The 26,576-nt window shown below is 40.0% G+C and overlaps 1 protein-coding gene across 1 annotated transcript; it reads right to left on the bottom strand.

The window, feature by feature from the left end:
- Positions 1-459: 459 nt before the first annotated feature.
- xpr1b (xenotropic and polytropic retrovirus receptor 1b) lies at positions 460-24,750 on the bottom strand. Its single transcript, XM_053628352.1, has 15 exons — positions 24,272-24,750; positions 14,516-14,567; positions 7,128-7,229; positions 6,533-6,756; positions 6,147-6,296; positions 5,894-5,977; positions 5,628-5,709; positions 5,283-5,485; positions 4,745-4,924; positions 4,307-4,475; positions 4,002-4,205; positions 3,713-3,879; positions 3,390-3,529; positions 3,031-3,252; positions 460-2,719 (listed from the first exon to the last, which is right to left on the bottom strand). The coding sequence occupies exons 1-15, from the start codon at positions 24,338-24,340 to the stop codon at positions 2,665-2,667; spliced, it is 2,103 nt and encodes a 700-aa protein (XP_053484327.1). The 5' UTR covers positions 24,341-24,750; the 3' UTR covers positions 460-2,664.
- Between the last annotated feature and the right edge of the window lie 1,826 nt (positions 24,751-26,576).

Below are 26,576 nucleotides of genomic sequence, written 5' to 3'. Positions count from 1 at the left end.
AAACCACTGACAGAGGCGGAGTGGCACTGATGCACTGTGAAAGCATGCTGTTAACAAGCGCGTTGTCTATTGTGCTATCTATAGGAGAGCAGACTATGTAGTACAACTGGGATTACTGTCCATCCATCCAGCTTCTATACCACTTATCCTTCAGGGTCGTGGGGAACCTGGAGCCTATCCCAGGGAGCATCGGGCACAAGGTGGGGTACACCCTGGATGGGTGCCAATCCATCACAGGGCACACTCATTCATACACTATGGATACTTTGGACATGCCAATCAGCATACCCTGGGGAATTTCTTGTTGGTCGCAGTACCCACTCAAGTGCTTCTGTGGATTGGAAACAACTACCACCATGCTTCAGTTTTTTACACCGGAACATTTACGCAACAATTAAGTGGCATAAAAACCAACAATACTCAAATAACAAATATCCATTTCATAGTAATGACAAAGTGTAACACATAAGCAGGTTATTTTAATAAATATAAACATTTAAATATTTTGAAGTGTGAAGTGATTGACAAGTTGAAGATTATCATTACTCGAGTATAGTTCTAGTTGTTGTTTGCAATAGATATTTAACCTGAAAAGCATACAATATTGTCACAGTATTATACTGTATTAATCTGCCTACACAGAACGTATTGAGAAAGTATCCGAGATGATATTTTGATGTCTTGGTGATGGTATTAGGTGAATCTTATTACCCCATGTCTAGACAAGCAAAGGATATTGTATTATCATTGCCATTGTTTTATTTTTCAGTTAACTAGCACCACTCGTAAATGGAATGGTGTTAAAATACACTACGCATATTGCAAATGTTCTTCTTAAATTAAAAAAAAAAAAAAAAATAGGAGGAAAATTAAAGAGTGACCAATATGCACAAAAGACTTTAACAGAAATAATGGCAGTCAGAGTCAAAATATGAGTAGTGACAAACAAATAAGGGGGGGGGTAGTAGAGGGGGGAACCATTTAAAATCAACCATTCTTTTGGTCCAAGCATTTACCTGGGACAGTATGGTCAGACAACATATCTTGAAAAGGAGCCTTTCCGATTATTGCAGATGCACTGAAGTGTATCAAAGTTTATAACGGGCAAGCGCAGCCCGGCTCCGGTGCACCACAATGGTAATAACAAGAATAACAAGCGGGAGTGGGAACCCCTGGACCTTTCCTGTTGCTCCTGGAATGTAACAGTCCGCTTTGACCGGACCCAGGACAGAGCCCTGAAGCACACCACTTTACAATCCTCCATTATCGAACTAGAACAAGAGAAATTATGTCTGTGGACACTAGACATGACCGCAGAACACAGGTACTTCCTGGTTTTGTATTTTTAAAAAAAACACAAACAGAAAAAAACCCTTAGGTGGCATTTACGGACTGTAACTCTGGAAGACAGCCATAAAAAAAAATAAATAAAAAAAAGACAGAAAAGCAAGTGGACAGATCTCATGTGGAATGCGCGCACACTGGAATGTGATGGATAGCTGTACACAATAAATATATGCTCATGTTCGGTGTAAGTTCTAGTTCAAGAAGAACATGGGTTTCTATGCTAAACAAAAGAACAAGAATTTTTTTTTTTTTTTTTTTTACAGCTTATCATTTTGCTAATGCAGACCTGCTCATTTAAAGTCCAGGCCTTAAATTCCCTGCTCGAAATCATGACAAAGCTTCTCGTGGAATGTTCCATTTGGCGTGCTCTTGAACGAGCCGTATAGCTAAACCCTGCGGGACAGAAAATCTCCCACGGGCACTAATGAAGCTGCGCTCGTTCGGATTGCATTGGCATCATGCTTTCAAAAAAAAAAAAAATACAAACAAAAAAAGATCACAAATTACAACAAAAAAAGGAGCTGAACATCACGTGTATGCTAACTAGCTAACTAGTAGTTCAGTGGTTTTTTTTTGTTTGAGTCGCACCTGCAAAAGTGGTGTGTTAATTATAATCCGATAAAAGTGCCACCCGAGGGTTTCAAAGCACATCTACCAATTGTTTTTTTTTTGTGGGGGGTGGGGACCTTGGCAGATGGCATGGAATTCAACTTCGCCTTTTCAACACTACTTTAAAATGAATTGACCAAGGCAGCTTTCCTTCACATAAATAACAAAATGTAATGTACATTCTTAAAACAGTAAGGAAAAAAAAAAAAAAGTATCCACAGATCATGGCTAACACGTCTAATGTGACTACTACGCGAACAACACTACATACATACACGGAGATGTGGCGTTTCACCACACCCGGAGTCCATTCTGGAGAGTCTTATTTTTGATTATCACGCTTTGATCCCTGTTGTACGTGAATATACTTACAAGTTTAGACAGGTTTTTTTTTTTTTGGGACAAAATCTTTTCCTTTATAACAGAGCTTTGAAAAGAATCAAGGCAATAATGATGAAATCGAGAAGAATACAGTAACTAATCAAGTGGCTGATCCTGTGCTAGCGAGGAAATCGAGTTTGTGTGTCAAGTGCCAGGTTTGGTTTCGTCTCCGAGACCATATTTGTGTACATGTATGTGTAAGTGTGTGTGTATAGACAGGCAGCTTTGTGATGGACTGATTGGAGAGCCTTCGAAGGCTTTTAAGGCCCCTGAAGGGACCCGTGGTCCATTTCAAGGGTATGAGGGAGCCCCTGAAGAGAGCGGAGGTCAGGTGTCGTCGTCTGTGTCCTCGATCAGGACTTTGGTGTCTCGCAATTTCGATCTGAGCAGGAAAGAAAAAAAAGAATACTTGGCATGAGACAATAGTATTGATATAATAATAATAATAATAATAATAATAATAATAATAATAATAAAGTGAGGCAGAGTGTGGTACATATGGCTTCCCAAAATATAATCAGTCGCCTAACCCATATCAGGTACTTATACAAACTCTGTAAACGTGTCCTTGAAGTTCTTGTTAATGGACGTGGTCTTAGTTTGTCGTGCAAGTTTTAGATCGGATTCCACATGAAATAAAACCCTCCCATTAGTATGTGTATAAATACACAGGTGATGTAATGGTGCTCGTACTGGGAGGCGAGGCGAGGTCGTTTCAGTGACATGCTGTAGCTCCTCTTCCAGCTCTTCTTGCCCTGCCGGTTCCTTACGCCGTCCTCCTGGTCCATCATCTGCTCCAGCAGCGTCTGGTCGTCGGCGTTCAGCGGTGCCACCGAGATGTCTCGCACCGCTCGGAACTCGCCGCAGTTGTTCAGGTGCTCATTCTCCAGACGGAAAAAGTTCCACACGAAGCGTCTGGTGATGACAGAAATGAGCGAAAAGTCAGCAATTGTTTGTTTCCGCTACGAGACGGTTCCTCTCGATACGTCTAACCGCAACCCGCGTCAGTGTTTCCTCAAACATTCTACGTAACATGCAGTAGTGCTTCTCACCTGAAGACCTCCAGCGGCGCGAGAACGGTGGCCAAAATGTCGCCAATAAACGGGTCTGAAGTCAGTACCCCAAGTGAGAGAGGAATGGTCCAGGCAAAGCGCAACATCACGTCTTCTAATATGGCACAATAATAGTAAGCCTGTTGTGAAACAAAAGTAAAAGCATTTAGAGGAGAAAATGTTGCTTTTAAGATCTTCACGCTGTACTACTACACACTAAAGAATACGTCAAACCAGCACTTATATATTCTAGTCATATTCCAAGCGAAATAAATAAACGCGTCTACACGAACGAATCGCTGTAAATAAAGTGTTTGGCTTACTTTCTGTGGGTAGACGATCTCCTCGCGGAGAAGCGCGTTCTCCCCGGCGTTGCGGTCGAACAAACCCCAGTCCATCTTCAGGTCCCAGATGAGCGTGTAACAGGAGTTAATTATCGAGCAGGCGATCAGCAGGTAGAGGAAAATGTCCGTATCGGAATGCTTATCGGCTGAAGAAGAGCATCAGATCAAATCATCGTCGAATAATAATAATACTCGCAATTTCTCGGGCTGTTACAAAGCTCTGACGCCGTTTCTTGTCTAACGTGACACGTCTAGATGATGCGCTCACCTTTGTGGGTCTTGTACAGTGCTGCGAACGTCACCACGAAGAAGGTGGTCGAGTATTTGCCGGCATTGACCAAGTGAGGAAAGGCGCGCTTAGTGTCTCTGTAACGCCTCAGGCACTGCACGAAGCGGAACCAGGCGGGCAGACACTGGATGATGGCGCGCACGCCGTACGAATACGTGTTGCATGTGTTACCTAAAGGATTGGCTGAAGATCGAAGAAACGAATAAAGCAACGAATAGAACCAGAGAAATATGCATCATCATCGGTGTCATCCATCAATATAATCAATCGACTTCAGGCCTTACCGCTATTAATCTCGAGCTTATCGTAGGACTTCAGCCAGTCCAGCTCCACGCTGTAGAAGCAGATCAGGTACTCCAGGTCCATGAGGACAACCGCCAGCGAGTTGAGCTGGTCGGCCAGCCAGAAATCAGCAAAGCCCACTCTGTGGAATGGCGCAGTGACCACTCGGAACTGAGAGGAACAGGAGAAAGATGAGAATAACAATTGCAATAACATAACGCAAGTCTTGATTTGCTAACGTGAGCCACAGTCACTGAACTGAACTCACTGTGCTCTTTACATAACACTCCCTTTTTTGAACCTTCCTTTCAACTGAACTGCTTCATGAAGTTTCAAATGTATAAATTAAACTCTCTCATTCACTCCAATTTTGGAGCTCGTTTTTTGTTTTAAAACATTTACACGTGAAGACAGACTCGCAGAGTGGTTCAGGCTCTTACCAGCAGCTTGAGGAGCCAGAAGCGGGATTTGTAGTAGCACGTCTTGAAGGGGTTGATGAGGAAAAGCAGGAAGAAGCCGTAGAGTGCCAGAGGACAAGCCTGAATTGGGATCTTTAAGGAATCAGAAAACAGGCAGGACAAAATGCTGACACACCACAGCATGCCGAGAAAGCCTGCGATCTGCATTAAAAAAAAAGCAGAGGGAAGAAACGACAAAGCACAAAGTCAGCACAACGAAGTTGTTATACGTAATAAAACACATGCAGTGTTTATAAAACAAATCGATCGTTTTATAAAATTAATTATCGTAGCTACGTTCTTTGACTGGTGAAAGAAAGTGAAAAGTGAGCATTAACTGTAACTTTAAATGGATAAAAACTACATGTCGTTCTTGGGGGAGAAAAAAAAAGTAAGCTGTGGTATAAAAGAAATAAAACATTTCAGGACCTGTACTGTTCTTGGCAGCAGCAGTGACTCCACCTCAGCCGTCGGTCGTTTTCACGTCGCCGAAGAGATTTATTCCTACGTGTAAACTCACCTCGAACAGGTGCTGGTGCGAGAGGTTGTTGCGAGGGTTCAGCTCGAAGATGAGCACGTGATTGACGCCCGCTTGCCTCCAGCCATACGTGTTGATGCCCAACAGGAAGAGGAACTCGATGAGCAGGAAGCCTCCGCGGTAGATCCGCACCAGCGGCCACACGCTTGAGGAGATTTCTGAAGATTGCAACTTTTTTGCTATGCCTTTATATGTAGAAAGAAAAAAAAAAAGTCTTCATTTAGACATTAGAAGGGCTACGGGATGTTTATGCTTTCTCTCTGATCGCAATGTCAAGATTCGAAAGATATTAAAATTTTCCTACTTGAGAGGTTATAAGAGCCGTACCTGTGATGCTGATGGTGACTATTAATACGATAAAGACTCCACAGTAAAGTCCGACTCTAAACGTGGTCCACGCCGGCGCAGGCTGAAACAGAAAAAAAAGAAAAAAGGAAAACGGAAAAAAGTTTGTGTCACTAGCTGACACAAACACACAAAGCAGAAGCAAACACCCAAAACCGGTCTGTTCAAACTGTTTTAGGAGCAGAAATCTGATGTCTTTTTGTCAGCCACAGTGATGTCAGTGATGTTTTACAGCATGGATCTCACACCTGTGCTGCACCTAAGGGAGGCACTCGCAGCCTCTTCATGGCTTTCTGTCGGTCGCCGCCTTCCAATTCAGTGGTGACCAGGGCCTGGAGAAATAAAAAGGAAGAATCACAGACATGTCCGTATCTTGGCTTGTTTTGCTCTATTCCAACAGTTCAGTACTTACTATAGTTTTGGGTTTTTTTTTTTTGTTTTAATTTCACGGTGCAATATCGTCCAGTCATGAACCATCTTAACCCTCTTCTGTTCTCATACCTCTGTCTCAGAAATGAGCTGAGTGATCTTCTTGCAGGTGTAGAAGGGCGCCACCTCGACGTGAGTGACCCGCCAGTCTGCCCCTCGCACCGTCTCGAAGATCTTGTCGTGCTTCTTCAGAATCTTCCGGAAACCGGTGAAGTTCAGGTTCTGTAGGAAAGGGGGGGGGGGGGGGGGGGGGAAAGACGTTTCACGCTTTACAAAAGGGAAAAAAAATGGATGCTGGTGGGCACAAGAACAAAAAAAAAAAAAAAAAAAAGACATTACAAAAAAACGAAAGCGTTTGAAAATAAAATGCACGAATCCACAAGCAGGCAAAACGTTACAAGCTGCTAATACTCTGAGATAATAACCGAGATTAAAAGTTGGTGTTTGGGAGGTGTGACCTGGTAGTTCTGCAGCAGGATGAGGCTGAGGTAGAACTCGCTGAAGGCCAGCTGCAGGTCCTTGATGTTGCGGTGTTTGCAGCGCTCCTGCTGGGACAGGTGGAAGACGGCGCGGCGGCGAGCCCGCAAGCCCGGGGCTCGGCTGCTTTCGCGCTGGGCGTCCAGAGACGACTGCAGCTCATTCTGCAACGTGGCGAAGCGTCGCTGAGCCTCGGCCAGTTTCTCTGCACGAGGGCAGATGTAAAGACAAAAAAAATGTAAAATTACCTTTGGAAAAGAATGACGGACTGATGAATTAGATGCTGAATGTAAAAACTAGTAGACAGGAATTCTGATTTTTAGCAGCAGGACGTTGCATTTGTGGTCAGGTTGTGTTTTTGGATACGTTCTGTGGCTAGCTATGTAGTTAGTTATAAGGCACTTCATTAGGTACATCTACCCAGGTCTATTGACATTATTGTACATAGAAACTGATTATATATGGCCCACAAGTGTAGCTATAAAGTAAAGAAAGTAGAAGCTAAGACCCTACTGGTCTGTGTCTGTGAGAAAGAATGTTCTGGATCACAATGTACCGTGTTTAACATTTATGCACCTGAATAAAATGTGTTGATTTTGGCCAGCTCCTTCTCGCATGTTTGGAAGAACTTCTCCTCGAACTTGGCGTAGTATCTCTTAACCGTGTCTTCGTCCGTGACTAGAGACAGACACAGAGACAAACAAGAGACAGAATGCGAGCGTGAGAACGAGTAGGTGACGAATGGCGATGGGGATAAAAATCTTCTCCCTCCCATTTCGGTCCAAACGTTTCGGGTTTGTACATATTTGTGAGCTTGCCCATTTGGAGCTGCGATGTAAGCAGCCTGTCTTCTCCGAGAATGAGTGTGTGTGTGTAACGCTGCTTCCATAGTTACGCAGGCAAACATGGCACAGTGGGAAACATCGCCGGGGGAATGCTCTAACTGTAACGAACATCTCTGAGCTACAAACCATCCGGCAGTGGTAATATTGTGGTTGCATTATATCAATATGGGACCGTACTATTAATATCATCATCAACACAGTAAACATCATAGTAAAGAACTTTCTAAGGGCCTTAACGCTGTTGACTGTAAACACCATGTTGCCAGAGAGATGCACGTGAGCGAATTGTGCCTCGAGGGACAGAAAAGTCGAAAGCAAGGCCCACGTCCAGACGGCCAGGTGCTGAATCACTGTCTGCACGAGTGACTAAGTGTCGAAGTCGCACACTAAAAAGGAGTCAGTCTGAAGATTCCGGTTTGACGTGGGGGGAGGGAAAAAAAAAAAAAATAGCGGACACTGTTTCAGCCCTAATGTCAAGACTAAACCAAATCTCATAATACAAACATAATATAAAGTATAAACTGATTATTAAAATTGTTAGTGTTCGCTAAAGCGGTAGCTGTTACAGCTATGAGGCAAAATCGTAGGTTTCTCGTTCTAATACGTTATCGTTTCTATAGTAACTGCCAATCGACAAGTCGACATTGAATAATAAAAACAAAAACGGAACTGCGCAAAATTCCATCTCAAATCCAAACACGCTTAATCGGCGCTTAAGTGCAATGACGTAAAATTTCACATCATTTAAAGGAATAGTTTTGCTGATTGCTAAGAAAGTAGTTGCTAAGCACAAACGCAACAGCCTGTTAAAAGTTAGTGATTTTTCCGTAAAATAAAAGTTTCGCAAAATAGCTAAACAAGTCTTATTTTTAAACGATAGAAACATGGAATCCGAGTGCGCGTGTGTTGATTTCGACACGACAATAAATGATGACTCGGGTTGATCGAGTACATCTGCGATAAGGAGAAACCTGAGTAAATTTAATGTCTATCTACCAACTGTTCTTTTAAGCTACTCATCGTGTAGGCAAATCTTTTTTTTGTTCTCCCCGATAAGACATAAGCACACAGAACTGCAGAGCGAAGTGTGCACCCGCTCAAAGAAACATGCCAACTTATCAAGGCGGCCTTATCGGTAAAGCTCGTTATCGCTGATAAGGAACGTACGTAAACAGCCTGGGTAAACAAACTGAGGGTGGAATAATTGGCCAGGTAAAGTGATAGTTACCCTCTTAGCACGTCCGCTAAGAGTGCAGTGAGGTTGTGAGACTGGGTGGTGTTGCAAGGAGCTCAGACAACGAAGCGGTCCAGGTCCATTTCAGCAACAGCTTCCAAACAACAACCAACCAACCTGTTTTTACTTCCTAATTTTTTGTCTTACTAAATGCCGATTTTCGTGGAACTGATTCTTCGGTTCATTCATTCTTCAGGATATAATTGTATGTATAGAATAAGTTATTTATGACTCACCATAAATGACTAAATAGCTTTTTTTGTTGCCTTTTTCCTCATCAACCCCTTACCCCAAGAGAGTGTGTAATTCGAAATACAATAAAGAAAATAAACTGTTAAAAATCATAATAATAATCAGGCACATTTATAAGTGTTATTAAAGTCTCGTCGTTAAGTTTAAAGCAAAAAAGGCAGAAAAAAGAAAGAAAAAAATTATGAATGCCATTTAATTAAGTTTCATCATTATGACTTGAAGCAAAAAGTTAAAAAAAAAAAAAAAGTTACATTTAATTTTCACTGTACAAAAAGGCCAAGGAATATTTTTTTTTAAATGAAGGATATTTAAGTTTCATAATTATGTTCAAAGCAAAAAAGACAAATCAACAGCTTTATTTCAAAATGTCAGTTAAAATCAGACCAATTGGTACAGACAACAAACTAATCATACACACAATTACTCCTACAATATATGGCCAAAAGTATGTGGACATCTACCATCACACTCGTATGTCCTTGTTGAACATCCCATTCCAGATTTATTCCCCCTTTTCTGTTATAATAACCTCCACTAGTCTGCGAAGAACTTCCACAAAACTTTGGGTCGTGACTGTGGGGATTTGTGTTGCTTCAGCTACAAGAGCATTAATAGGGTCTGGCGCTGATGTTGGGATGTTGAGGAGGCTCCAGTTCCAGTTCATCCCAAAGGTGTGCAGTGGGGTTGATGTCAGGGCTCTGTGCAGGACACTCGAATAAGTTCTTCCAGTCCAACCTTCTCAAACCATGTCTTCATGGAGCTCGCTTTGTGCACAGGGGTATTGTCATGCTGGAACAGGTTCGGGCCTCTTAGTTCCAGTGAAGGGAAATTGTAATGCTACAGCATGCAAAGATATTCTATACAATTGTGTGCTTTCAAATTGTGTGGTTTGATGGTCAAGTGTTCGCATACTTCCGGTCATAATAGTGTATCTTGAGCTGAAAAGACAATGTTTTCTCAATGTAAGTGACAAGTTAGTTTTGTTTTGCAGCATCAAGCCTCTTCCTGTGAGGTGAAAGATGCTTGGAGATACGAGAACCCTCCTGAAAGTATCCTTTAATTACTAGGTTTTCAAAATGACCCGAGGTCACTAATTAACGACTCCAAAAAAAGTCAGCAAATCTGAACTTGCTATTGCTACTTGAGTGCCAGTTAAATGCAATTAAAACAGTTATTTGCAATAAGCCGTGAGAAATGATCACGATTTCAATACTGAGCAACTGCAGCTCCAATAGGTTGAATCTGAGTAACAGAAAATACATAGAGATGCAGAAGCAGTAGCGTTCTGGGACATTTTCCTAGTCGAAAGATTACACAGGACTTTGTCGAAGCTTTGAAACGTGGCACTAGTCCAAATCAAACACAGCTTGTGATGTTTCTCTCAGTGTTAGAAACAGTGCACCATGGGAACTGAGTTACAGGTTTGGGTAACCCTCTGCGTGAGGCCTGCAACTGGGTCAGTTTGTCTGGACTCGGGTGTGTTGAAGCCCCTGCGGAAACGCACACACGGCTCGATTACCCTAGCGCCGTGCGCCTGGAGCGACTACGTTCTCACACAGCTGGAGCTGCGGGTGAACGGAGAGGTCAGCAAAGGTCTCTGGGAAATGTTTGTGATTTGCTGCAAACCCTGAAGAGCTTCTGAACGAGACACAGTCAACCAGCAGCTCCAGTACTAGCAAGAGTATTAGTTTATTAGTATTAGGATCAATATAATATCACTTTAATTGTTTAAAACAATTTTAAGTATCGCTCCACTCTTGGCTGCAAACCAAACCCTCCCCCCACAGACTCTCATGAGGTAACGTTTAGTCCACCAGACAAATTGAGAAACCACTTATTTTCAGGGTGAAATTTTGAGCACATGATCTCAGCCTCAGTCTGGCCGACCCCGTCATAATAACGTGCGTAACCTTGCGCCCAAAACTCTCACAATGAGGGGTTGAGGCTGGCAGACATGGCCACAATCGGTCCCGTCAAGCTAACGTCACCCGGCTGTAGCCGCCGTTACCCTGCTGCTTCATCTTTCCAGGTGCTCGTGTGCTTGAGATCACAATAATCACCGTTAAGTGCACTTAACCAACACCTCTAAAAAGAGCGTACACAGACAGAGAAAGCAGATTACTGTTATTTGCAGATAATTACAACCGACTCGAGCCCACGTCTTTGAGGAAGCCTGAGCTCAGTGTGAGGGGGAGTATGGCTTTCTAGAGGCTCGAACGGAGGGGGAAAGAAAAAAAAAACAAAAAATGGCGAGAGCATCACTACAAGAACCTGGGCATGATGCCTGCGAGCGTGTGTGTGTGAGAGAAGGACAGAGTGTGTGTTCAAACTATGCATGTGCCAAGATTATTTAGATCTTCACGTCAAAATAACTAACCGTTATTGAGACCCAAGAGAACATATCTAAACAAACAGCATCATGAACCCCAACATCCCACACAGTGTCAGTAAGTCCAATAAAGAACCTTGACTCCACCAAAAGTAAGTGACCAGATAAGGAGATTACTCTAATGGATGCTGCCACCAACATGCTTCACTGTTCTCATGGTGATGAGCAGTGTTGTGCTGTGTTTCTGCCAAATGGAGACCTCTGTGCCAAGATCAAAGTTACATTTTGGTCTCGTCAGCTCAGAGAAGCTTTTTCCTGCATATTTGTTGGGTCTCCATATTTTGGAAAACTCCAAACTTGAGTTCACATGGCTTGCCACTCTTCCAAAAATCCCAGCTTCTTGTAGCTTCTGGGTTCTGGCTGTCCTGTGAACAAGCTTCCCATCCTGGCTGTGAATCTCCTCAGCTCATCCAGAGTTACCCATTGTACTCATGGTACATACGAGTCCCTGTGTAACGCGTAAGCGCATACATAAAACCTGTAATTAAATCTTCTGACCAATCAGAAGCAAGAACTAAACAGTGCTATGGTATAAGTATTGCCTTGGATGAGCTGTCCTTCCTTTTTTCTGCAAACAGTAAAACACAGCTGCAGCTGTTTGCAATGAGCCAGGAAATTATTCCACTTAGGGTAACAATTTTTTTTTCACTTAGTCGAAATGACTAAGCACAACATGTTTTACTCTTCAGCAAGAAAAAAAGAAAGACAAAAACCATGGTGCAAATCTTTGGTGTGGGTAGATTTAGATGAATGCTTTGAGGATCAGCGTGAACATGTGAATACTGATGCCTTCTCTGCATTCTGTACAGCTTACAGAAGTAAACTTGCAAATGAGCATGTCGTAAACGATGCTGAAAGTCACCGAGAGCTGCAGCTCTGCTGCCAAGAAAATGTCCACTCACTGTTCCTGTGACACAGATAAAGCAGACGGAAATTCCCGGAATAATACTGATCCAGTGAGTCATTTGGAAACGGAATCAGGCTTTCCAGACGTGAATGATGACAAATACGACGTTAATGCCGAATGTAAATAATCAGCTTACTGCGGACAAGGCCAACAACCGAAGATCAAAGCCAGCAGGTGAACAATAATCAAAGTAAATGCTGATAATCTGTTAGCCAACCAATACGACATCCTTATCGTGGACACTGTAAATTATCTTCGCAAAGGAACGAAACACTTCAGGACACGCTGGTGTAGGAAAAGTAATCTACTGTGGGGTGGCAAGATTAACGCAGCCCATATTAGACCACCCTGTCGTGGATTACTTTCCTGCAACAGCACTTTTCCCTATGACTGATCATCGCCCTGAGAATTCCGTCCATGCACGGCGGTGGCAGGATCACACTGATCAATTTCAGATTGCTGTCTTTAACAATTTGGAGTTCTTTGTGTAGATAAAATTATAAAAACATGTACATTTTACCTTTTCTCTCTCTCTCTCTTTTTTTGTTTTTGAGCAAAGTAAATATAATTATAGAGAAGAAGAAATGGAATAAACTGGATTAAGAAATTAAGACTCGTAAGGCCGACCGTCATCCTGCGCCAGTTTAAAAAGAACCTCTTATTGTGCCGTAAGCTGTAATTTAAGGGAGGACTAACATGGCTCAGGTTGAGAGCAACGTGCGGAAGTGCACGTGCAATTATGAATATGTAGAATGTGCCGTTTCCTTACTCCATAACGTCTTTGCTAAATAATATACGTCAGGTTTGATGGTTTAGCATCCAAGACAAAAACGTGCACATTTTTGTGTATTTTTGGCTGTTTGACTTCACCAAGCAAATGAGGATTTATCTGTGCTCATGTTAAAAGATGTCATAATATGAAAAAACGTTGACGGGGCTATACATAGAAGGCTTGATAAAATGGCTTGGTTTCTTACATCCTGTATACATTTTAAGTGCAAGCACATTACACTGAAGATATCAGCGAAGCCTCTCACCGAGCAGAAACGTACTGTACAGTGTAACGCTCTGTGCCGAGTTCCTGATGGGAGACGGAAACTGATGTTCCTCCTGTGAGCTGCTTAGCAACCAGGAGAAGTCTCTCTAGGCTTTCGACTGAGATTGTTGTTTCTCAAGGAAAGCTTCCCGAGCCATCAGTGATGCACATCTCCCTTAACCAAAGCTCAAATTCAATTAAAATCTGGAGCTAAACCAGACCCTCATATCAAGTCTGCTTTTGTTTATTCCGTTTGTACAGTACACATGCACAACTGGCTCTACTTTAAATCAGAAAACTCTGCCCTTCCCTGGGATTTAAACTCTCAACCTTCCTAGTGCTGAAACAATGTAAAGTAATAATAAACGCCTTGGTGGGGCTAAGGTTTATTTTCCTAAAACAGCATGTTCTGAAATGTTTGATTCCACTCACAGCACAGAAATTCACCAATGATTACTTATTTATTGACGAACATACTTTTATTCACTTAGAGTTACTTCCCAGCTTATTGTTACACTCGTACCTTCGCTTTCTCTTGGAGTTAATAAGAGAAAGAAAAAAAAAAGCTTGTTACCAGAAAACTGAACATCCTGAGCAGTTGTTTTTTGTGTAATTTGTGTGTCTATATATGCTGTGTTCTAATTTGTATGACGTGTTGTCCAGTAATTAGGTTGATTATCTGTACACATCTAGTGCAAGTTCTGTGGGCGGAAATGGCTTGTCGATGAGAAAGGTCAGACGAGAACAGCCAGGCCGGTTCCAGCGGAGAGGAACTCGAATGACAACTGTGGAGAGCAGAAAAACATCCCAGAATGCACCATACATCAAACCTTGACGTGGATGGATGAGCTACGACAGCGGATGATCACGGAGATCACATTGTTTCCTCATTCTGATGTTTGATCTGAACGGAACCTGTATCGGCATGATGTTATGCACCGAACTGCTGCCACATGATTGGCTGCCTGTTTAACGGCATGAATGTGTGTAAGGTGTGTCGGTGTTCATAATAAAGGGGTCGGTGAGAGTCTATTCCTGTATTCCTGTGTCTGAAAACTTAACGTTCCAGCTTTAACTGCTTTAGTGCTGACACTGGAGACTCCTTCCATAAGTGTTAAGTAAACCTCTGAAAGCTTCACCATATCAAAGATTGTACTTTCCTCAATTATAACACAATGTTTTAATTCGTTCCTCATTATTACGACAATCTGACCGAGAAAGCGAGAATTTGTCGTCACTGTTGTGTAGAGCTGTTCAATAAAACGTGTACTGATCTTTAATACCAATACGCCGATATTTACCCTCAATCGATGGAGCCTGGTCCTGGGCGGAATACAGCATCTCCTTAAACGCCTGTGGAAGCAAGAGAAAAAACAAACGTGAGACATGATTGCCAGCGTTCACGTTACACACCGGCAGGTGGGCGGAGGAATACGGGAACCGAGCCTCGAGAGTGGAAATAATTCACTGTGAGGAGAAGAGGAACTGTCTAAAGCTAGACAGATGGAGAGGAAATGGAAGATAATAGCAGTGTTTCATCGCATTTCCATTTGCCCAATGAGACATAACACTCATCCAGAAATCCACACCGAAATAGATATGTTAAAATAACACAAGAGCTGGAACAAGTACATTGTGTTAAATAATAATGTTACTCTATTGAACTTAGCTAGAGAGGCCTGTGTGCCCATTTTATCCATGAGGACGTTCCATATTCTCAGTGTTAAAAATCTTAATGTCCCTTGAAGACATTTCTACTATAAATGATGTGTCTTGCAATGTACCGGTTTGCTGTTGGTTTGCATTCAAAACAAACTGTATAAAAAATTATTATTTAAAAAAAAAAACCTAACTTGAAAAACTGTCAAATATTTTAAGAAAAACATTCAGGCCTGCTTCCTGCTTCCAATCAGAAATTTTAATGGTTATAAAACATTAAAAATCTTAGAAAAAGATATCTGAAAAAATATAAAGATGCCCGCAATATCTCAGAAATGTGTACTGTGACAATATTGATCATAATATTTAAATAATATATGTTGAATAATATAAATTACACTAATCAGTGTTAATTCAGTATGAGCAGGTAATCTAATTACAGCATTGCCAACAATGAAAATTCTCTAACGCAAATGTTTCTGTTGTTAGAGTTGTGATATGTCATTACTTGGTTACATTTTTAAAAATTTGAAGCTTGACAAATTGACTTCGTTGCTACACAAATAGCAGGTTAGCTAGGAAGGAGGCTAGTTCAACATACACTTATACTAAATACTACACTTAAATCTTAAATACTTAAACCTCCATCACATTGAGAATATTACATTAGCTATTCAAACTTTGTTTCAGGTCAGATTTTGCATCAACCAAAACACATCAACCAAGTTTTGGTTACATATATTTGGTTATTGCTTAGGTTTATGGTTTAATGATGTTAACTAATGTGTTAAGAGAATCAATTTGTAAAGCATTAGCTAATATAGCAGTTACAAAAAATACAGGAATTTGGGTGCTAAAAGGATGGTCTTTCCTGGTCAACATTCAGGATTAGGACCAGGGCTATTAAATATTTCTCTTTGTTTGGCATTTTCCTCCAGACTTGAGCCCATTTGCACTAAGAAAAATGTATTTCCCAAACCTGGGAATGCTTACAAGGACTGATTTGGTCTGAGGTTCACTTCAACTGAATTAGACCTGTAGCAATCAGGCAACGAGTGACTCGATTCCTAGAACTTGTCAAGTTACTTCCTTTTGCAGGTTTCACAATGTTGGTCACGTTCTGGTCTGCAAATAAAGCTGTTTTTTTCTCCCCAATACAGCTCAAAAATCACAGAATTGCACCTTCATATAACCAGGCCCCTTTGACTAAAACCGAAGTATAAAAAACACAATTTCACTAAGACCTATAAATGAATGAAAGCATTCGATCATATTTTGTAGAACTTTTCTACACGGCAGAATTGGCGTATAGGATTCCTCCATCAATCCAAGGCTCAGAGGGAAATTTGTCTGTGTGTTTAAGAAAGAAAGAAAAAAAAAAAAAAAAAAAAAAAAAAAAAAGCAACCTCTGATGACGTCACATCCAGAATAAACCCAGAACTGATCATGAGAACAGACTGGAGATTTATGGCAAATTGTGAAACACTGTTAATTAGCATGAAAACCTAACCTGACATTTTGAACTAGGAATTGAGCGACAACAATGATAAACAATACATTTAAAAAAGTCAGGAAATATCACTGCTTATTAGTTAGATAGCCATCACTGTTAATTTTGCAACGTATAAAACTCTTGCGTTCGTGCTGCTATAGGAAAAACAAAAACAAATCAACAAGGAAGTACTTTGATGCAGCACGAGGCAAAGATCATTGTTTTCCTATAACGGCACATGACGATGTGCTTTCATTTACCAATGATGACATGATTTGATTAATTAAAGAACCTGTCCTTTTTGCCATGCTTTTTTATCAATTTATAGTTACATTTAACATGGTATAAAGCTGTGAAACAAGTTAGTTCCATTAGTTTCTTCACCCAACCTCTCCGTTTCCATCTTGATGTTAAGAAAAAAAAAAAAAGAAAAAAAAAAATCACGTTTGTCGTGACCTTGAGAAACCGAAACACAACAAAGACTGGAGACTCCTTCTATAAAATGTTAATCAAATGTTTCCTCATAAGCTTTTTATTGTACAATTATGGATTTTTCTTTGTTAAATAACAACACGTTTTTATAATGCGGAGCATCCTCCATTTAAAAAAAAAAAAAAAAGCCCCTGTTACTTTAGAAACGGTAATATATTAGTACAACAGCATTAACATGAACTTGTATAAATTTGCCTTCCTGCCGGAACTACTGACCAACCTTCTGCTACAGAAAATAAAACACCCATCCAATCAGAATTCAAGAATTCGATAGTGCCGTGATGCAACACCAAATCTGATCATAGATCAGAAAACTGCAAACTAAACCTATGTACCTACTTATCTATCTCCACTTCACCCGGAGACAACATGCTGATGCGCTGTATTTTCTTATCAGCTCATTCCTGCACTGCTTGCTTTCATATCCTTGTGTCTTCCGTGGTAGCGAACTTGGTCAGAGGTCGACTCTTACTGTGAGGAGGGATGAGTGGAAAGGCGATATTTTGACTTGATTATCCGCAATCAATAATGCCATCAGAATCCTGCTGAATCGGCCTGATGTCACGACACAAAGCAGCAGAGCTAATGAGATCTAAAGTAGAGTTTAGCGATCTGAAAACTTGTTTGCATTAGAACGTTATCGTTTCAATAGCGACAACTCGAAATAATTCACAAGGACAAAAACAATCTAAGGATCAACAAACAAAAACTATAGAGTTGATTTGGAAAGGGTTTCTCTAAGGACGTGTTTTGTTTAACGTGTATGGAGGGAGTCTCCAGTTTCAGTGTTTTGTAATAGTACGTTTTCCTCCACAGGAAAGTCTTCAGGACAGAGGATTTTCGGTTTCTCGGTAACATGACAAGCTCCTGAAATTTCTCACTAGTGAAGACTTACTCCATGGCAGAAATGTTACCTCACTGACACTGGAGACTCCTTCCATAAATGTTAATCATCTCCTTACCATATCAAAAGTGTGTATTTTTAAAAAAATTTATTTGGAAAAGCCATGACCGCAGTAACTATAACACATTAAAACAAGTGTGTTAACATAAACCTGCGATTTGCCTTGTAGCTGGAACTGGCGTCAGAACTGCCGACCAATCAGAATCGAGAATTCAACAGCGCTGTGATATTCACTAATTGTATGTCCTGCACCACATGCAGAACCTTCTAAGGTTTGTTTCTCATTAAAAACGAATACAAATAATAATCCACTCATAAGTCAGATTTGGCCTGTTAACAGAAACCAGGGTTCTGCTGGTGCCAAGTTCATGGTGTCCATTTAAAAAAAATTTTTTTTATTTTGTGTTTGTGTGTGTGCATGCGTTTTCTGATTTTCCTGCCTGGCTGGGGAACTCTGTAAACTGACACCTTAGTTACAAGTGCAGGGAAGGTCAGTGGGAACATGGGAATGCAGGTTTCTTGTTGCCGTTTGTGATGTTTAGTGTAAGCTTTTATGTAAGAGTTTGCCACGGGTGCCAGGAACAGCTCCGTTTAAATAAGGGAAATTGCAAAAAAAAAAATTCTGCATTGCTACGATAACACAAAACACGTGTACAAAATCCCACCATCATATTGTTATCAAGGAAACTTGACACAAATACAGTAGCGGGTTTATTAGACAGGCCTTTTCTTAAATAGCATATTTGGTCACCGTTTGTGCTGCTGAAATAAAAGCCATCCCATTCAGAAATTACTGTACAGATAATATTTTGTGGGGGAAAAAATTTATGGGAGCATCACGAATATATTTCGTAAGAATGAGATTGGTGTAAAAGCGTGGTGGTGGTAGCATTACAGTGAACAAGCTCTCCCTTTTGAATTGCTGATTTTCTACACATTTATACTGCAAATGCAAAAATATCTGCTATTTAGTATTTAATCAGACTTGGTAAGGCTGCACAATTAGTTGACTATCGCTCTCGATTACGATTTTTGACGGCCCACGATTACATAAACATGATCGACTGCGATATTGACATTTAAAGTTCGTCCTCCGCTAATAGAAAACTCCACTGCAGATCAAATCAAGCGCTTCCTAAACTTACAGCCAATCGCCATAGAGCAGCACAGGGATGACGTCAATTTTGTAATGCCAAAACCCAGAAACAAGTTAGCATTTTAGCACTTCGGTTCCATCGTCCCGAAGTCAATGGGTTTTTTGAATGGGATTTTGGTTAAAAGCCTGAAATAAGGTCTGTGGTGAACACAAGCTCAAAATATTTTTACGTTTTATTCTACGACATAAAATACACCAGTAAAACCCCACTCGTGAGGATTTTTTAAAAAGCGTTTACGTGTATTGAAAAAGGCGACTGTTAAACGTCATCACGCCAAACTGGAAAAAACTTTGCAGATAAACTGGTTCAGGCATTCTGTGCGCAATTCCCAAAAAAACAAAACAAAACAAAAAAAACGTGGATCACCCACAGAGTAAATCTGAATTATGGAGAATGTTTTAAGATCACGTTTTGAAAAGTTGTCGGAAGCTTGCATATGGTGACGTTGAAGTCGAGCGACCGTGGTGTAGTTTGTTTATAGCGTATGGTTAGCTTTTTATTTCTGGGGATTGTATTTAGGCTTCAAACTTCATAAAAGTTGTGTTCATTTGTGAAAATGATCTTGATGGACAAAACGTGTCAGTATTGTAAATTTTTGTTGATCACAGAGCTTATTTTTTTGCAATAATCCAAAAGCCTATGGGAAAATCCTACTGGATTTTTGTCGAGAAAACCAGTGTGATTCTAACTTCCGGGTTTCGGTACAAAATGACGTCATCCCTGCACCGCTCTATTTGGTGATTTGTCTGCGTCTCTCCTCCTGTGAACACTGTTATTGCCTTTTCTGCATTCGCCTGAACTGTTTTCATTTAGTTGCAAATTGTTATATTGGATGCATATTTTCATTCGATTGGTTTTACTCATCCTATATTTTGGGTACAATTTTATTTATATTTTGCTTCTACGAGATGAAGCACTTTAATGACCAGTCTAATTTGATGCAAAGATTTATACATTAGCAGGAATGTAGCACAACACGGAGATGAAAGCAGCGGTCTGTTTATTTAAATGTGAAAGTGCAATAAAAATATGCTGTCCCTAAAATGCATGAATAATCATGATAAATAATCGTTATCTCAATATTGATCAAAATAATCATGATTATCATTTTGGCCATAATCGTGCAGCCCTCAGACTTGGGTGGCTAGACTGCAGTGCATCCCTGAGTTAAAAAGAAACCAGCGATTTATTAACGGATGGTTAAATCATTAGTGATGGTAATGTTTTAATTCTTCTGCCGACAGTTACTCAAAGCCACTGGAAAATCAGGTCTGAGCGAGACGGCGCACATAGCACTGACTCACTCACCTCATTCATTCATTTCATACGTTTAGTCTGGGTTTGTTTAGGAACTGGGAATTTAAGTCCATGCATAATATTAACATTTTTATTTCTAACTGCAAACCAGGCATTCGGTCATTTAGAAATTCTGCCTTCCTGCATACCTTTTGTACAGCTGGATTATGAAAAGCAACGTCAACTAAATCGTATTTATCTAGACTCCTTTTAGTTTATACACTATTTTAGTAGATCGTGTTAGTTAGTCACTCTACAGTAGATCTCTTGAGCAAATATGTGAAGTTCACATTACTTCACTAAGTCATGAAAGTCTAATTCAGTAGGGCATTTAAGATTTCATTTTAGATAGTCTGTAAAGTTAGACACTATTTATTAGGTCATTTTAGATATTCTGCAAAGTCAGACACAATATAGTTATCAGTTTATACAGTCTGTAAAGTTGGACAATATTTTAGTTGGTTACATTATTTAGTTTGTAAAATTGACCTTTATTTTAGTAGCTCATTTTAGTTCATCTGTAAAGTCAGATACTGTTATTTTAGATAGTCTGTAAAGTTGAACACTATTTCAGAAGTACTTCAGTATAACCTTCATGGTATAAATATTTTCTTCAAATTACACCGCCACACATTCACACCCCTACTAAGTGTTTTCCTCTGTGAGAGACATGACAGCAGGTTTGGAGATAGCAATAATCTCATTACCCATAGGCCATTAAACCCGAAGGTGCCTGAGCATGCTCAAGCCGCCATCACCCAGCTAGGACCCGCCTCCGCTTACTCTGCAAGTGCCTCGTACACACCCGCGCAAAATAATTAAATGTCGCCTTGTGTAACTCTTTAAAAGCCTGTGTCAACATGTTGGGGGACGAGTACCGTTCGGGAAGCTAAACCGATACAAAAGACGAAGACGACATCATAAACAGGTGGCACACGCAGTTGTGAACCGTCTTCTGTCTGAACTGGCATTTAAAATGTACAGACCAAGCAGACAGACTTGCTGTAGTGAAGAGGAAACATGCTGTCCTAGTGCCCTAGGAAGAGTAGATTAGGTTAATCTAAACGTTGGATTAATCATTACTCATGCATGTGCATGCTAGGCAGATTTTTCGACCCCAGGAGAGCAGGTGCAATTCTTATCCACCATCATCTTCTGGAAACAAGCAAATCTTTATAAAAACAACAACAACAAAAAAACACCATGGCGTACCAAATAAAAACATTCATTTTAGTTGCACTTTGTCTTCGAGTACTACTGCATTAACAAACAACAAAGTTCAATTTAACTGCAAAATAATATTGTTGTAAATAATAAAATAATCTTGTGAACAAACTGAATTGTTGTCATGGCGACAAAATGATGCGTGAACGGTCTTAGAACCACTGCCATATCGGTTCTCAAAAGGACATGGTCTTTTTTAAATCATGTAAACGGAAACAAATTAACAGACAACTAAATAAGATATAGCTTTGGAATGAACCGCTACAGCACGAAAGTTTGTGCGCCCTATCATTTGTAGGTGGAAACATGTAAAAGGTACCATACAACCTACATCTATTGTTATTTAACATTTAACTGTTCTTACTTCACAATTGAGAAATACACAGAGGCCACTTTTTGTGCTTTACAGTGTTTATTTTTCCCCCCTTAATAAGTCACATACGGTTGTTTCGGGTTTTTTAGGGGTCCAAGCACTGAAGTTGCAGTAGTCCTATAGTACATAGACAGACATCTAGGTTTAATTTCTCCCGTTTAACAACTCCAGGAGGAAATTTAGACCGCCTGATTTAAGGTTAAGCAAGATTATCATTTTTTAATTCCCGTACGACTGAGATATTATACCTGTCTACGTCTTTCAGCTCGTAATTATGTTGCACGGTGCTGACGTGAACAGTTGTACAATACAGCCAAGATGTATGTTATGCAGTCACACCTCAGACGTACTTTACTGTAAATGTCTATGTAGTACAATGTCTTACATATGTTACATTAAGTAGGTATTAAATCGTAAAGCGCTGTACATTAACACGAATAAGACACGTTGTAGTCGTAGAGCCCTGTACATTAACACGAATAAGACACGTTGTAGTCGTAGAGCCCTGTATATTAACACTAATAAGACACGTTTAAGCTGTACATTAACACTATTAAGACGCGTTGTAGTCGTAGAGCGCTGTACATTAACACGAATAAGACACGTTTAAGTCGTAGAGCGCTGTACATCAACACTAATAAGACATGTTTAAGTCGTAGAGCGCTGTACATTAACACGAATAAGACACGTTTAAGTCGTAGAGTGCTGTACATTTACACTAAAACACGTTTAAGCTGTACATTAACACTAATAAGACGCGTTGTAGTCGTAGAGCGCTGTACATTAACACTAATAAAACACGTTTAAGTCGTAGAGCCCTGTACATCAACACGAATAAGACACGTTTAAGCTGTACATTAACACTAATAAGACACGTTTAAGCTGTACATTAACACTAATAAAACACGTTTAAGTCGTAGAGCCCTGTACATTAACACTAATAAGACACATTAAGTCGTAGAGCCCTGTACACCAACACTAATGAGACACGTTTAAGTCGTAGAGCGCTGTACATTAACACGAATAAGACACGTTTAAGTCGTAGAGCCCTGTACATTAACACGAATAAGACACGTTTAAGCTGTACATTAACACTAATAAGACGCGTTGTAGTTGTACAGCCCTGTACATTAACATGAATAAGACACGTTTAAGCTGTACATTAACACTAATAAGACGCGTTGTAGTCGTAGAGCGCTGTACATTAACACTAATAAGACGCGTTGTAGTCGTAGAGCCCTGTACATTAACATGAATAAGACACGTTTAAGCTGTACATTAACACTAATAAGACGCGTTGTAGTCGTAGAGCCCTGTACATTAACATGAATAAGACACGTTTAAGCTGTACATTAACACTAATAAGACGCGTTTAAGTCGTAGACCGCTGTACATTTACACTAATAAGACATGTTTAAGTCATAGAGCCCTGTACATTTACATTAATAAGACACGTTTAAGTCGTAGAGCCCTGTACATTAACACTATTAAGAAACGTTTAAGTCGTAGAGCGCTGTACATTAACACGAATAAGACACGTTTAAGCTGTACATTAACACGAATAAGACACGTTTAAGTCGTAGAGCCCTGTACATTAACACGAATAAGACACGTTTAAGCTGTACATTAACACTAATAAGACGCGTTGTAGTTGTACAGCCCTGTACATTAACATGAATAAGACACGTTTAAGCTGTACATTAACACTAATAAGACGCGTTGTAGTCGTAGAGCCCTGTACATTAACACTAATAAGACGCGTTGTAGTCGTAGAGCCCTGTACATTAACATGAATAAGACACGTTTAAGCTGTACATTAACACTAATAAGACGCGTTGTAGTCGTAGAGCCCTGTACATTAACATGAATAAGACACGTTTAAGCTGTACATTAACACTAATAAGACGCGTTTAAGTCATAGAGCGCTGTACATTTACACTAATAAGACATGTTTAAGTCATAGAGCCCTGTACATTTACATTAATAAGACACGTTTAAGTCGTAGAGCCCTGTACATTAACACTATTAAGAAACGTTTAAGTCGTAGAGCGCTGTACATTAACACGAATAAGACACGTTTAAGCTGTACATTAACACTAATAAGACGCGTTTAAGTCGTAGAGCGCTGTACATTTACACTAATAAGACATGTTTAAGTCATAGAGCCCTGTACATTTACATTAATAAGACACGTTTAAGTCGTAGAGCCCTGTACATTAACACTAATAAGGCACGTTTAAGTCGTAGAGCGCTGTACATTAACACTAATAAGAAACGTTTAAGTCGTACACTAGCACAGTGCTAAGTCGTACACTGCTATAGACTGATGTATGCTAGCTAATGTTAGCTAACCGCATTACCCGAATGTGTATATATATAGCGTAGCTTTAAAACGCATCGGGGATTTGTTTTTGTTTGTTTGTTTGTTTTCGTCTCGCTAGCGTTAGCACGAGCTCTCACCTCATACTGGATGTACTGTTTCCTCCACTCCGGAGTGATGTGAGCCGCCAAATGCTCGGTAAATTTCATCCTTGCGATTTATCGACGCGGTCCTTCAGCAGGTCGCTGTCTGAAATCATCGGCGGTTGATTGGGGGGTATAAAAAAGAGAGAGAGAGAGAGAGAGAGAGGAGAAGAAGAAGAAGAAGAAGAAGAAAAATAGCTACGGTCGCTTTTCACAATCCAGTCCCCACTCTGCAGAATACCCAACACGACACGCGCCACACTCGGACATGATTTTATTGCGTTTTAAATTAAAAATAAAAAAACATCGCCGTCTTTATTTGAATTGAAGTTAAATTAATAATCTCTACCGAGCTGCTACCATCAGCGAGCCCGTTTACACATTGACAATTCGTGTATGTTTTCCGTTCTAAAAAAGCCCCGGCAGCCGCTGAGGGCCGCATCCCTAATAACGCTGTTTTGTATACGTAGTGAACTGCGTAGGGCGTAGATGCGGTTGTGTCACGCGCCCATCGGGGAGCCAATTCTAGAGTGTAAAGGCTATTTGGAACGCAGCCGTTGCTGCTGGATTACACACGTCACAGCGCGTCAGATACACGGAGGGGGGAGGGTGTTTACGAAACAGAGTCGATACATTCAGATTATTCACAACAACAGTATAAAAATTGCGTTTTGTTTTGTCACATAACTTTTTTTTTTTTTTTTAATTTTACTAACGTTTTTATGTCAGAAGAAAGATTTCTCATTACTTATGAGGGCCAGGAATGATACAAAAAAATAAAGTACAAATTGTGTATCGTTGTAAAAATGTTGTTTTGTGGAATTTTATTTCAGACACACTCTGTAGACTGGGGTAATTCTTCACATTTAGGATGAAGACATATTTGCTTGGTTGTGTTGTTATAATAATGTCGCTACCATGCGCTTTATTTACCTGGTTTTAAACTAATCACTTGGACAATAAACAGAAATCTTCTCCTGCTGCTGCTGTAATCATAAAGACTGTCCCTGTGTTCAAGTTTGATTATCTGGCTTCTTACACATCGTTATCTCTAAGAGAGAAAGAAAAAAATGGACAGAAACACACCACCTAGACCTAAATCTGTATTGTATTGAATTTAAGGAATAAATAAATAAATAAATAAATAAAAACACTTGAGAGTGTACTGTTATAGGAAAATAATCCACACAGTGTGGTGATGAAGCACAAGAGTTACTGTTAGCACCCTGAAGTTTTACTATAACAACACATCCTGCAGTGCTTTATTCCTCCTATACTACAGCAATCTGCAAAGGATTGTGATTTTTATTTGATTAAAGAATGACATGCTAGACAGTTAGCTTAAAGCTTGTCTTAACTGTTTTTTACATTAGCCTTAAAGCAACCTTTAGTGCAACATGGGGTAAGGAGAAAAGCTCGTTTAAGTCAACCTATTCATTTAACCATTTTTGACAACTTTTTTTTTTATATAAAGCAATTAATATAAAAAGCTGCTTCAGACACTCATTGAAGTCATGTTGAGCCGCCTGTTGTCCACGTTACCTCACACTGTCGTGAAGAACCGTCGAGGTTGTTGTTTTCCAACCTCAATGCTGACACTGCACACAGCATTACCCTTACATAATAGCTTGCCTTGTTTGAACTTTCAGTACTCGTTCTGTACTTCACCTTCCTGGCATTTCCTTCTTGTGATTTTTTTTTAAATGCACTTACCGGTTGTTAGTGTCAGTTTTAAATGAATAGCTTGGAGAAGAAGAAAAAAGTTATACAGTTTTATACAGTTTTTCCACTTTACCCCCAAATGTATTTGATTAGCCAAGGCTTGTTTGGTGTTGGATCAGTTGAGTCTGTACAGTTGAAAAATTGCGTTTACTGATTTGATCAGTTGGATCCAGTTTGCCCAAATTGATGTGAAACCTGACCTCACCAATGACCAGGGTTTTATGGGTTCAAAAGATTGAGGTGTTGGAAGTATAGTTTTTTTGTTTGCTATATAATAATGTTCATGCTTGTTATTTAGTTGTTTGTTTGTATTTGTTTAATAATTTATTTATTTTGTTGTTTGGTTTGTTATTTGTTTGTCTGGTTGGTTGGTTGTATATTATTTGTTTGTTTGGTTGGTTGTTTTTTTTGGATGTTTGTTAGTTTGTTTGATTTGTTGTTTTTGTGTTTGGTTGTTTTTTGCATGTTTGCTTGGTTGGTTGTTGTTTTTTGTTTGTTTGTTTGATTTGTTGTTTTTGTTTGGATTGTTGTTTTTGTGTGTTTGGTTGATTTTGTTTGGGTGGTTGGTTAGTTGGTTGTT

Source organism: Ictalurus furcatus, chromosome 7, assembly GCF_023375685.1.
Source record: "Ictalurus furcatus strain D&B chromosome 7, Billie_1.0, whole genome shotgun sequence".
NCBI classification, from domain to species: Eukaryota; Metazoa; Chordata; class Actinopteri; order Siluriformes; family Ictaluridae; genus Ictalurus; species Ictalurus furcatus.
The sequence above is the reverse complement of the archived record's forward strand: the minus strand, read 5'-3'. Positions and strand labels throughout refer to the sequence as shown.

Bases quoted from the DNA above. Each gene is read 5' to 3' on its own strand.
- xpr1b (XM_053628352.1), bottom strand. From the start codon at position 24,340: ATGAAATTTACCGAGCATTTGGCGGCTCACATCACTCCGGAGTGGAGG. The intron at 6,757-7,127 runs GTGCATAAATGT...GCCCTCGTGCAG, and splicing joins AATCAACACATTTTATTCAG to AGAAACTGGCCGAGGCTCAG. The intron at 3,530-3,712 runs GTAAGCCAAACA...GTTTCACAACAG, and splicing joins AGATCGTCTACCCACAGAAA to GCTTACTATTATTGTGCCAT.